The 12,140-nt window shown below is 41.2% G+C and overlaps 1 protein-coding gene across 1 annotated transcript in view; it reads right to left on the bottom strand.

The window, feature by feature from the left end:
- ifrd2 (interferon-related developmental regulator 2) overlaps positions 1 to 12,140 on the bottom strand; it is a 60,659-nt gene that overhangs the window by 21,342 nt on the left and 27,177 nt on the right. Inside the window, exons 2-6 of the mRNA XM_084333264.1 lie at positions 6,291 to 6,407; positions 5,727 to 5,811; positions 4,005 to 4,129; positions 3,453 to 3,610; positions 1,076 to 1,129 (exon numbers count right to left, since the gene is read on the bottom strand). Of these exons, the coding sequence (XP_084189390.1) occupies positions 1,076 to 1,129; positions 3,453 to 3,610; positions 4,005 to 4,129; positions 5,727 to 5,811; positions 6,291 to 6,407 (539 nt within the window). The remainder of the gene's footprint in view (positions 1 to 1,075; positions 1,130 to 3,452; positions 3,611 to 4,004; positions 4,130 to 5,726; positions 5,812 to 6,290; positions 6,408 to 12,140) is intronic.

The raw sequence follows: 12,140 nt of genomic DNA, 5'->3' as shown, positions 1-12,140 counted from the left end.
AAAAAAGGCATATACCCATCCTTAGCAACTACTTAGCAACAACAAAAAGCAACACTATAAAAGACAGCAAAAGAAGAGAAAAAGACAAGATAGAAACAGAGAGAACAGTCCAGCAAATACGATGGCTGACCATCTCCATAACCACTATGAATTCACCATAATCTATATTACATATTAGGGCTGTACCGAATGCTTCAAAGCTTCGATCAAAATGTTGACATTCGAATTCTAAATCAACATTCGAATTTTTAATCATTTTTTTTTTCAATGTTTAAACCAATGGGGGTTTTCTTCACAGTTGCGGTTGAAGATTAGGCTACACTAAAATTATAATATTATACTATAAGACGTCACCATCACTTTCATACCAACCGTGCCCTTATTGGATTATTTATGTTGATGAAACTGATGAGTTACATTCATTAAAGAAAGTTGATTTAATAAAAGAAAAATACTAATTTAATCAGATTAATCACTTTATTCAAATTGAGGATTTAGTTAGACAAAAAAATTAATAAATGTGAAGTAAATATTTTTTTTATAGACATTCGAAGCTTCGTTCGAATACTTCGATCGAAGCTTCGAATGTTAAAAAATTACATTCGGTACAGCCCTACATAATATATTAACCTACTACAATCAATTAAAGATAAAAAGATAAGATAAAAATCCCATGATGTGGGATTTCTTTGTCTGCACCTAGTTCTCATCTATTTATTCACGTGCCAAGAAATACACAAAAACGTCACTCTGCACTTGAGGGCGAACACCAGAATAAATGGCCAATATAATTTAGATGTTGAACCACGCCCTCCAACGCGTGGGTACATTAGGATGTTGGTCCAATCGACCTCCCGCCCAAAGGTCTGGCGCAATCAGAAATACATCAAACCGTTTCCGTGGATCTTTAAAGAAAGTAACGGTGGCGTTTTTCGTTAGCAGTTTTGAGATGTACAGTAGGTCGCCATCGTGTTTCCCTGAACACTGCACTATATACAACATACAAACATATACAGAGCGGCGAGCAAAGCGCCTCAGTGGCTGAAACGTGAACGGAAGAGAGAGCGGTCCTCACCTCTCCTTCCTCGGCAGCAGAAACATAACAGCACACCCCGAGGGCTCTGGCACACTGGAGAAACACAGACATGGCATTCAGTTAGGAAACAAATGACATAACATTTACATTTAGTCATTTAGCTGACGCTTTTATCCAAAGCGACTTACAAGTTTTGTACAACAAGACAGCAGGAAGGGTACAACTCCATCAGCTGAGTAACAATGTTCATCAAAGTGTTGAGTGCTATAGTGTTGGTTAGTATATTAGGACAAGTGCATGACAGTAAGGTTAGTTAAGGTTACAGTTTTTTTTTTAATTACAGATAATGATTGAAGAAGTGCGTCGACAGCGAAAGATTGGACGGGTTTCGGCTGTCCTAACTGTGGTGGGAAGTTCGTTCCACCATTGTGGAGCAAGGACCGAGAATAGGGGATTTCTCTTTGAATGATGACCCTCCCGGAGCTCGGATAGGAGTGGGTCTGAGGCGGCCAGAGGATGCAGAGTGTAGGGGTCTTGAGGGTGTGTAGTTAGAGACCATTGACCGGAGGTAGGCGGGAGCCGTTCCGCACAAACAAACCAATAAAACTAATTAAACAGAACTGACAAACAAACACATTCATCAACTCAAACTTCCTCCCACAGCGACCACAGCATCTCCATGTCGGTCAGAACTACATTTCTCACGAGCTGCACCCCGACTCTGGAACACCCTCCCTCAGACCATGAGAGACTCTCCCTCACTCTCCACCTTTAAATCCCAGACTAAAAACCTACCTGTTCTCCCAAGCATTCCACCTTCCCTAAACCCATACCCATAACCACCCTCCTTCAACCTACCACCTCCCTTTTCCCTTCCCTACTTTCTCTGTCTCCTGAGATTTTATTGCCTGAAGCCTATTTTCCGTATACTCGAGTATAGACATATACACGGGTAATTGCGATGGCGATGCGATCATGTGTAGAAATGAACTGATTAGTCAGTAATGGACTATGAACAATGCCTGTCAAATGAGCCATACTATTGTCTCCATAGCTATAATACAGAACACACAATGGGTCTGCAAACATCGCTAAAATGGTCAATAGTGCTGGCGCCAGGCGGTACAGATGGGGAATAACGCTAGCGCCCAAAGAGTTAAGGAAAACACTAAATGGAATGTTAAAAATGTTATTATATTTATATTGTTTTACATTAATTATATTATATTGACTTAACATGTCAGTGACAGCATTGTGTTGTATATTTGTATTAGTTGCAGTCAGAAAGTGAGGAACATCTGATGATAATAAAACATGTTTTCAAAGTCATTGTTTGAACTGTAATGATATATTAAGTACTCATATCAGTACTATGTATGTAAGTACTTGTACTTGTTCTGAAAAAAGTGGTATCACGACATCCCTATAAATAATAATAATAATACACAAGTAAATAAGTATGAGCACATTAACTACAATGGCAACAAGTGTGTGTGTGTGTGTCCTTGATTTTAAACTTTAAAGTGAGGTCATATGCTGGTTTCTAGCTGTGGTTTATTATTATTATTAATTATTAGGGCTGGGCAATATGACAAAAATATCACATCGCAATATTTGTCTTAGTTTTGATGATATAAGGGTATTTGACGGTATAGTTTTCCAGTACAAATTACAGTGTGATGTGACATCTTTTTAATGTATTTATCTTGTAATACAATTGTCATGGTGCCATTTAATTCAAAACAGTCTATATAGGAACAGCTAAAGAATCGAGTACTGCTGACCTAGAGTTAGCTTTAGTCCGTTTATGTTTGAACTCACTGACCCCAGATGCCTGATTACTTTTACCAACGGATTTCCAGTTCCGCGTTCGCGTTCTGTGATCTGATTGGCCACTGACGTTTCTGGTCGAGCCAATCGTGTGACGCCTGTTTCTATCACCGGTTAAGCTTAGGCACTCTTTCGAAGTTGGTTAAGGTTAGAGTTTGTCTTAGAGCAGGACGATAGAACACCAGCCCTGATTCCAAACTCTAACCTTAACCAACTTCGAAAGAGTCGCCTAAGCTTAACCAGTGATAAACTAGGCGTTAGGTAGTTTGCAGGCTGTTAGAGCCGGAAATGGGCGCGTCACGCGATTGGGCGCACATGTCACATGACCAGAAACGTCAGTGGCCAATCAGATCGCACCAGAAACGTCAGTGGCCAATCATATCGCAGAACGCGAAAGCGGAACTGGAAATCTGTTGGTAAAAAACTAGACGCACCTCAGATCAGAAGACTTGTGTCATTGGTTAGCTACAAAACAGAGTCCCAGGAAGTAAAAGGTAAATGCAGTCTTAAACTAGTTCCAGACCACTCAATGTCACAACTGCTATTGACACAACTGACAAGCCTTTGGACTCAAGAGGTCACTCACGCTCTGGCGTGCGGATACGCTGGCGCAGCCGTCAATCAGGATGGTGCTGAGGATGGGGCGGAGCATCTTAAAGCCCTCCTCCCCCTCGTCGCCTCCTCCCAGCTGGACACACAGCAGGGAGAAGACCGTGGCCGCTGCCGCCTGCTCCTCTCCTCCTCCTGGAGAGACGGACCGAAACATTATATATATATATATATATATATATATATATATATATATATATATATAGTGGTATATCCTCATTTGCATTGTGACACACATGCTTCTGTCCTCTCTCCGTTTTAGCATTTAACTGATGCTTTTATCAAAAGCGACGTACAAAGGATGCCAGCAGGGCATGCACTCCCTGCAGTCAACAAGTGGTATCGATTGTCTAATCAGTGAGATGGAGTTTAAATAAGTGTTTAGCAGGTCTCAGCCGCCTTGACTGACTCTCTCACCTTAGACATGTTCTCTCTCTCTCATTCTCTCTCGCCCTCCCTCTCTCTCACACACACACACTGACTGCGCCCTCTCTCAAACTAAGACGCACCTCTGCTCTCTCCCTCTCACCTTTTTTCAGGCTCCTCTCCAGACAGTCGCTGACAGTGAGGCGTCTCTCTATGAGGAAGTCATACAGCACTCTGGATGAAAAGGCCAGTCTCAGAGACTCCAGGGCTGCTAGACGAGTCTTAGCACTGAGAGAGAGAGAGAGAGAGCGAGCGCGCGAGAGAGCGAGAGAGAGAGAGACAGACAGACAGACAGAGAGGGGCAAGAGTGAGACAAGACAAAAACTAAAAGAGACAGAAAGAGAGAGAGATCTTTTGTGAGTTGAGGACCCATTAAAAGTAGACCAGTGACCCAGTTTAGGTTTCCAACCCAATCAAACTCTGGGTCTCATTTATTAATTATTCTTAAGCACAAGTTTTGCGTTCACCACCAAATTCAAGCAAAATCAGAGGTTTACATAACATTTCTCAGATTTTCTGTGATTATATCATAGGGCTTGGCGATAAAACGATAACGATAATTATTGCGATAAATTATTTCCTCAAAATAAACATGAAACGTGGTCGCAAAGTTTCGATATATCGATTTTCCAAGCTTGGATATCAGCACACGCACTAACAACCAATCAGGAATAGAGCTACGTTACGTGATGACGCGCTTACGCACCACAGCTCCAGATGTGCTACTGTTTTGGTTTAGATTTCCGAGGAGATTAGTTTAGCAACTTTAGTTAGGAAAATGCATGAAAATTCCAGCGACAGCAAAGGAGATGACAACCCTACGCCTACTGCCACCGCAAGCCTTAGCGCCTCAAATGTAGAGGAAATTGTTAATAAGAAAGGTGTTACGACGTCGGCAGTATGGACACATTTTGGCTTTTTTAAGTCAGACAAAAATCAGAGCAGCGTTCGCTGCAAACTGTGTCGACGACCGGTGCTAACAAACACAGGGAACACAACAAACATGTTCTATCACCTAAAAGTGTATCACTCATTAGAGTACACTGAATGCAAACGGAAAGGAGTGGTGGCGTTAGCCGACAGCCACGAACAAGAACCATTGAAGTTCGTGCTGCGCCTGGAACTGATTATTATGATTATGATTATTATTATGATCCAGTGGCGGTAGGCTGCCCCCTGGTGGAATATAATAATCTATGCACTGGGGTGTTTACTGCGTAGAAGAAGGTGTGCGGACTGATGATGACATCAACTCGAGACGAGACATTCAGTTGTTTTGGTGGTTTGAAATCACGCGGCATAATCACAAGAAACATTCATTCAGACTGTGTTGGATATAACAAAATGGATTTATATGGATTATGGACTTGGGACACATTCATGGAGAATTCAAGCCGGGACCACAACGCTTCTCAAAGGGTTGGCTCGACACGGCTCTCCAACTCGTCTCGTAGTGACGTCTTCGTTCTACCGCAGCAAAACAAGTGAGTCTATTAATAGCCCGTCGGCGCCGGGCATAAGACGTTAATTAAACTTGACAGAAATAATTATTTCATGTATATCGACAATAATTATCGATATCGAGTGATATGAAAATTATTTTATTATTTTATCGCGATAACGTTTTTGGCCATATCGCCCAGCCCTATTATATCATAAGAAAGATGTTCCATCATTATCCAAAGTATGAAAGTTATAAATATTTTCATTCATTTTCTTTAGTTTTCATTCGATTTCTTTACGATTGTGTGATGGAATCTAGGATTAAGTCAAAGGATGTTCTCCTGAATGTGGACCCAGTGGACCGGACGATGAGAGCTCTCACCTCTTGTCCGTTAGATTATCGATGCACTGTTTGAGTTTATCTTCCGTTTCCTCCTGGGCTGTCAGTTCGTCCACCTGCTCCACTCCTGGAGTTTTATTAAGACAGAGGTCAGTCACCTCAAAAACACAGGTAGGGAAGTTATAATTACCTTTGAAACCCTTTCAGTACCACACTACAAAGGGTTAACCGTATGTAGTGTGGTAGTGAAAGGGTTAACCTTCTATAGTGTTGTAGTGAAAGGGTTTACCTTCTGTAGTGTGGTAGTGAAACGTTAACCTTCTGTAATGTGGTAGTGAAAGGGTCAAGCTTCTGTAATGTGGTAGTGAAAGGGTTAACCTTCTATAGTGTGGTAGTGAAAGGGTTAACACATTTATATATAGTTTTCCGTTGGGGACATAAAAAAAGGAAAAGATTTGAAATATCACAATATTGTGACTCTAGTGTTGTGATAATGTTGTATGGTGGAGCCTCTGGTGATTCCCAGCCCTAGTGTGTACATGTAGCCCTAGTGTGTGTGTGTATGTGTGTATATATGTGTGTGTGTGTGTATGTGTGTGTGTTCACCTGTGCCGTCGTCCAACACAGAGGCCGTCTCGCTGGTGCTGCTGTAGTGGCTCAGGACGTCCGATGCCAAGTCGTCATCACTGGCACCAGACTCTCCCTTCACTCCATTCTTCCCTCCTGGGAAAAGAGCATATTGTAACACAGGCTCTCTCAAACCTTGGGGTCAAAATGAATAACATGACACCGAAAACTAAACTGAAAAATATATCCAAAATACAAGCAAGAAGGGCTCAAGAGAGGTGCCTACACCCACACTGTACTGCTGCCCCAATATTAATTCAAACTAAATACTTGTCATGGACCAATTTGAAAAATATGTAGGAATCCAGGCCTGCTGTAAACGCATTTGCAAGGTTCAAATCGGATCAGAACTGTAGGAATAATGCCTGGCGGAGTCAGACACACAGACAACACTAACCCATCCATCTACATTCATTGCACACATATCCACATGCACTCACCTTTAACATTCACTTTAGACACTTCAAATACTTTTTAACAATACACCATATTTTATCTATGCCAGTGTAGCCTAGTTCCCAACAGTCACGAAATACACTACAAATACAACTCCAAAACGTTCCTGTAAACATGTTGTGACCTGTGTATTTACCACGTGGAGAAATACACAAAAATAATTAGACATTTTCGTTTTCTAAGCAGATATATACTCGGAACTATTTTTTGCAGAATCACTGCTGCCTGGAGTGGGCGCAGTGATTTCATCACATCAAAAGCCCTGTTGATTTCTGTATTTGGAGTGTGACTGTTGGGAACTAGGCTACACTGGCACACCTACTTCCAGTGAATGATGCTAAGCTAGGCTAAGCGGTGCAGCTGTTTCCTAAAGGCCTCTACATGCTACAGCAACTGCAACGCAACTGCAACACAACATCAGCACGACTTCAACGCAACATGTTGCAGAGGGTGTTGTAGAGTGTGTTGTGAGGATGTTGCGTACCTCTCCCCAAAATCGAATCTGAACAACCTTGCGTTGATGTTGCGTAGCAGTGATTGGTTGGTTAGTGAATGGGGGCGGGGCTGTCATAGAATAATATTGGTCCCGCAGGGAGGAATACCATCCTCGAGTTAACGTAATTTATACAAATGGAAGTATTGATTTCGCCGTAACAAATCATTAAAAAAATATACTGTTAACTGGAATATGTTGTTTCTTTACACATATGTTGGATTATGTAATTGGTTTGTCATGACAAACCAATAAAAAATCTCGATTTAACCGGTGGTTATCCTATTAACATAGCTACAACAACACACAGTAACGTTAATATAATTACATGCATCATTGTTTACAATGAACGGTGGGGCTAATCGAAAGGACTGGACACGGACAAGTTAAACAGCAATCAATTAATTTAATATAACAGGTAGTTCGAGCTGCATTTTCGTGCCTATCCGGCTTTGACAAGCTCTCTCTCTCCTGCCGATTAAATTCAGCAGCTCTTCCACCTCGAGTGCCTGTAGCTGCTTGCATTTGCACAAATGCGTCCATCCATGCTGCTAGCTACCATTAAAACTAACCTAAAGTTAGTTGTTCAACAATCTACACAGACACCAACAAACACAGAACCGGACTAAGTTACACAAGCAGAAAAGCATCACAAATACTTCCGGTCGGGGGGTTTCAAAATAAAAGAGCGATGTCTAAAGTACCAGAAATACGTTTATTTTGTACATTATCCAACGTTAAAACGAACCTAAACTAACGTTACAACTAACCGAAAGTTAGTTTCGGTTCCTGTTAACAAATCTTTCCTGTGACAAAATGGCATCCAATGTAATAAAAAAAGTCAACCAACGAACGCGATTCTTGTACCGGATCTCCTCTCTGGTAAACAAGAATACCCTGAAGACTCTAGCAGGAGCACTCATTCAAGGGTACTACGACTATGCTTGCACCTCATGGTACCAAAGCACCTCAAAGGCACTAAAAAACAAATTACAAACATCTCAAAACAAGCTAGTCAGACTACTACTTGACCTGACTCCTAGAACCCACCTCACCCCTGCCCACTTTGACAACCTAGGATGGCTTAGAGTAGACGACAGAGTACAGCAACTTGCAATGGGCCTGGTCTACAAGATACACTACGCGACCAAGGTACCCATGTACATGTCAAAATACTTCCCAAAGGTCAGTGAATACCACGATCACAACACCAGAGGGAGCTCCACAAATCATGTAAAACCCAGATTCGGCTCAAACAAGGGACTAAACACGTTTCGCAATTATGCCACATCAATGTGGAACGCCCTGCCTAAAGCTGTAAAGGAATGTGAATCACTACCCACCTTCAAAAACACTCTCAAAAAACACCTACGTGAGACTGCAATTCGAAACTGGCCCCTACAAATGTCCTAACCTAGTTGTACAGTAAATGACCAAGTAAGGCTTTGTCAACATTCCAATGTACAGTGTAAAATGTGTATGTGTCCCCTACCCAACCCCCCCCCCCCCCCCCCCACCTCCAATGTACAGCCCTCACCCAACCCACCCAACCCCACCCCACCAACCTCCTCCAATGTACAGTTTCTACGCCAAATGTATATACACTCCTTTTCTGGACACTTTTGTATCACAAACAGTACTGCATTTGCAAATCTGATATGTCATAAATGTATAGATGTAGCAGTACTGTCTATCTGTATGTCATGTATGTCATATATGTTATGATGAATTGAAAATGGGGGACCCTGGTGGAAACAAGACGAAAGTCTTTCTCTGGTCTGCATCCCCTTAACAATTGTATGTATTGAGATGTACTGTACTGTACCCATTCTGCAATCTGTTAATAAACTTTTCAATCAATCAATCAAAACGTTAGATAATGTACAAAATAAACGTATTTCCGGTGCTTTAGACGTCGCTCTTTTATTTTGAAACCCCCCGACCGGAAGTATAAATTATGCTTCTTTTTCTGCTTGTTATCAATGGGTTGGTTAAGAAGGGAAGTTTCAACTATCTAGGGAACCTAGCTACATCCGGGGTACAATGTTGCATAGGCTGCACATCGATGTTGCAGAAGCATAAAGGCAGAGTGTCTGCAACACTGTTGCGTTGTCGATGTTGTGTTGCAGTTGCTTCGCAGTTGCTGTAGCATGTAGGTAGAGCCATATGAAATCCGTTTTATTATTTTCCAAATTCCATTTTATTTTTTCCCAAATTCCGTTTTTTCCGTTTTAATATTTCAGAATTCTGTATTTTGCTTTTTATGCTCATTTTACCATCAGAAATAGTGTCTAATAAGTGGGAATGAATAAATGTCTACAATTGAATATGATATAACAGTCCATTTAATGTTTTTAAGTGCTGCAACTCAGAAATACAGTTACATTTTACACAATACTTTTCAAATAATATTGTGACAAAATAAAAATACACATTTCAAGTGTAAACAATAGATACAGCTAGCTACTACTGACATTATCACAATGTCAGTAGCCTAGCTATATCTATTTTATTGTGATGAAATATAGTAATGCATAATTTAGGCACCTTTAGTTTAGTTTATTTCGTTTATAAAGGACAGTGTATAATGACAATCGTTTGCATTAAACAAATGGATTGCACCAGATTTAGCAAGAAGCTATCATTTCCATCTATAGTCCTATGTACTGTAAAACGTTTCATAGCTATTTAAGTGTATTTAGTTTATAAAGGGCAGTGTATATAGACTCGTTTGCATTAAACAAATGGATGGGTGCACTAGATTTAGCAAGAAGCGATCATGTCCTAACGTTATAGCTATTTAATCACAATAGTGTCGCAAGTGTTTTTGTGGCTCCAGTCCACGGAACGTTGACAGAATTAGCAAAACACCTTATCGCCGGAGGCATAAAAGTCATTAGGATACTGTTCTGCTCTGAATTGAGGGCTTATTGGGGAATTTATTAGCTTCTTGACGATGTAAACACCGAGGCAGCGAGACGCTTGGGAGACTGCCTGTGTTGTGTGTAACCCGCTCTAGCGTCCGCCTCCCCGGTCGCGTGTGCACCAAGCGTTCCACCCAAAAACGGAATTTCAGTCCAGATTAGGCCAAATTCTGCAATATTCCACGTTTTGCAGTTGATTCCATTTTTATTGGTCAATTCCGCGATTCCGTGAACGCGGATTTCTTATGGCTCTACATGTAGGCCTTAAGCCTAATGCATGGGTATGTAAAAGGGTATGTATCTGCTCGTCTAACTCCAGGGTAGATGGTAAATAAGCTAATTTCCCAAAAAGTTGGCGTGTTCCTTTAACCCAATAAACAAACTCCATTTTCCTAAAACAAAAGCCTCATTGTGTATAAACATAAAAATGCCTTACTGGCACAATCTTGTTGTAACCAAGAGATTTGCTGAAAAATATATGTAATTTTTACATGGATTACAAGATTTCAACTACAAAACAACGTTCTCTTGGGCATTTCCTGGTTGTTAAACAAGGTAGGTAAATACTTCACCTACAAACACAATAGTGTTCTGATGGCACAATATTGATGTAATTAAGAAAGGTGGAAAACACTTTTTAAATGCATAGGTTTATGAAGTAGGCAGAGCTAAAGCACGGGCCACTGGGGTTGTCAACAAAGAAAATAAATGATGGAACAGACTAGTGGCGCAGGGTTGTTTGAGTAGGACACCATGACTCAATGAGACCTTCTGATGGTAGGTGGTCATAAGAAGTTCACAGACATCATCGGACTCTCTTCCCTCAATATAGGATGGAAACAACGTTGGGCACCCCTGCTTAATAATAGTTGATACTGTAATACTTGCTTTGGTTTGGTAACGTATGTTTAAAACTAAACTTACAGTTTAGTAAGTTTAGTACAGGCTACATCAGCAAAAGATAGAAATAATAATTAATAAAAATTATTGATAAATGTTTTTCTCAGACAAGGACTTTTAAGAAGCCACAAGACCTTTCAGAAAACCTATATCTCTACCCCGTAGGTCTCATTTGCCAGCTGCACTGAAACTTTGCACACGGTGCAAGTTAAAACTGTAATGTTTTAACAGCCTTACAACCAAGGGGGAAATCCTGGAGTACAAGGGTTAATGAAGGTGACGTTAGTGCAGGCTAGCTCTGTTCAGCTGTCCTGTCCCGTCAGTAACTCTACACCACCAGGACTCTCCTTAGATAGCCACACACACTGGGAATCAGTGGCCGTCAAAGCTATAGCTGGGTTTGCAAGGCGACTATACAGTATAGGCTGTGGTTTGGCCTGAACTGACTGAAGCTTTTGCTTCGAAAACATGTTTGTTCAAGGCTGCGATTAAAACTTTTTTGAATCTTGAGTGCTGGTCCGGCTTCCTCCTGCTTTTTTTCTATACCACACATCCTGACATACAGACACTACAAACACCCACGTCCACACACCAGTACATAAATCCACTGACACCAATGATGGAAGGACCACAATGGAAACAAGCCTATGGCTTTATTGTGTTTATTTTGAATCCTGGTAAATGGTGATATGTATACCTGTTCATCTTGTGTTCAAATGTATACGTGTCAGGGTTCGAAATTAAGGGGGGCTTGGGGCAAAATGCCCTTGAAAATTGACCAAATGCCCTCGAAAATCAGTTAAGGGGGGCAAGAAAAGCCCCAGACAGTTTACTAATTATATATATGCTCTACAGTGCGAGCATTTCTCGTATTTGCCCCTAATAATATGTGTGCGAGAACCGGAAAAATCATTTACTCGCAGTGTGCAAGTGAAGATTACAAACAGCTCCGCTGTTAATAGTTCAGAAACTACAGGTCCCACATTCCACAAGGCGCAGGCATAAACGTCCAATCACAGTAGTTTCCTGCAGTGACGCGGCTGGTTTCATGAGAGT

Source organism: Notolepis coatsorum, assembly GCF_963971535.1.
Source record: "Notolepis coatsorum genome assembly, chromosome: 17".
Taxonomy (NCBI): domain Eukaryota; kingdom Metazoa; phylum Chordata; class Actinopteri; order Aulopiformes; family Paralepididae; genus Notolepis; species Notolepis coatsorum.
Note: the sequence above shows the minus strand (reverse complement) of the source record. Positions and strands in the feature narration are given on the sequence as shown.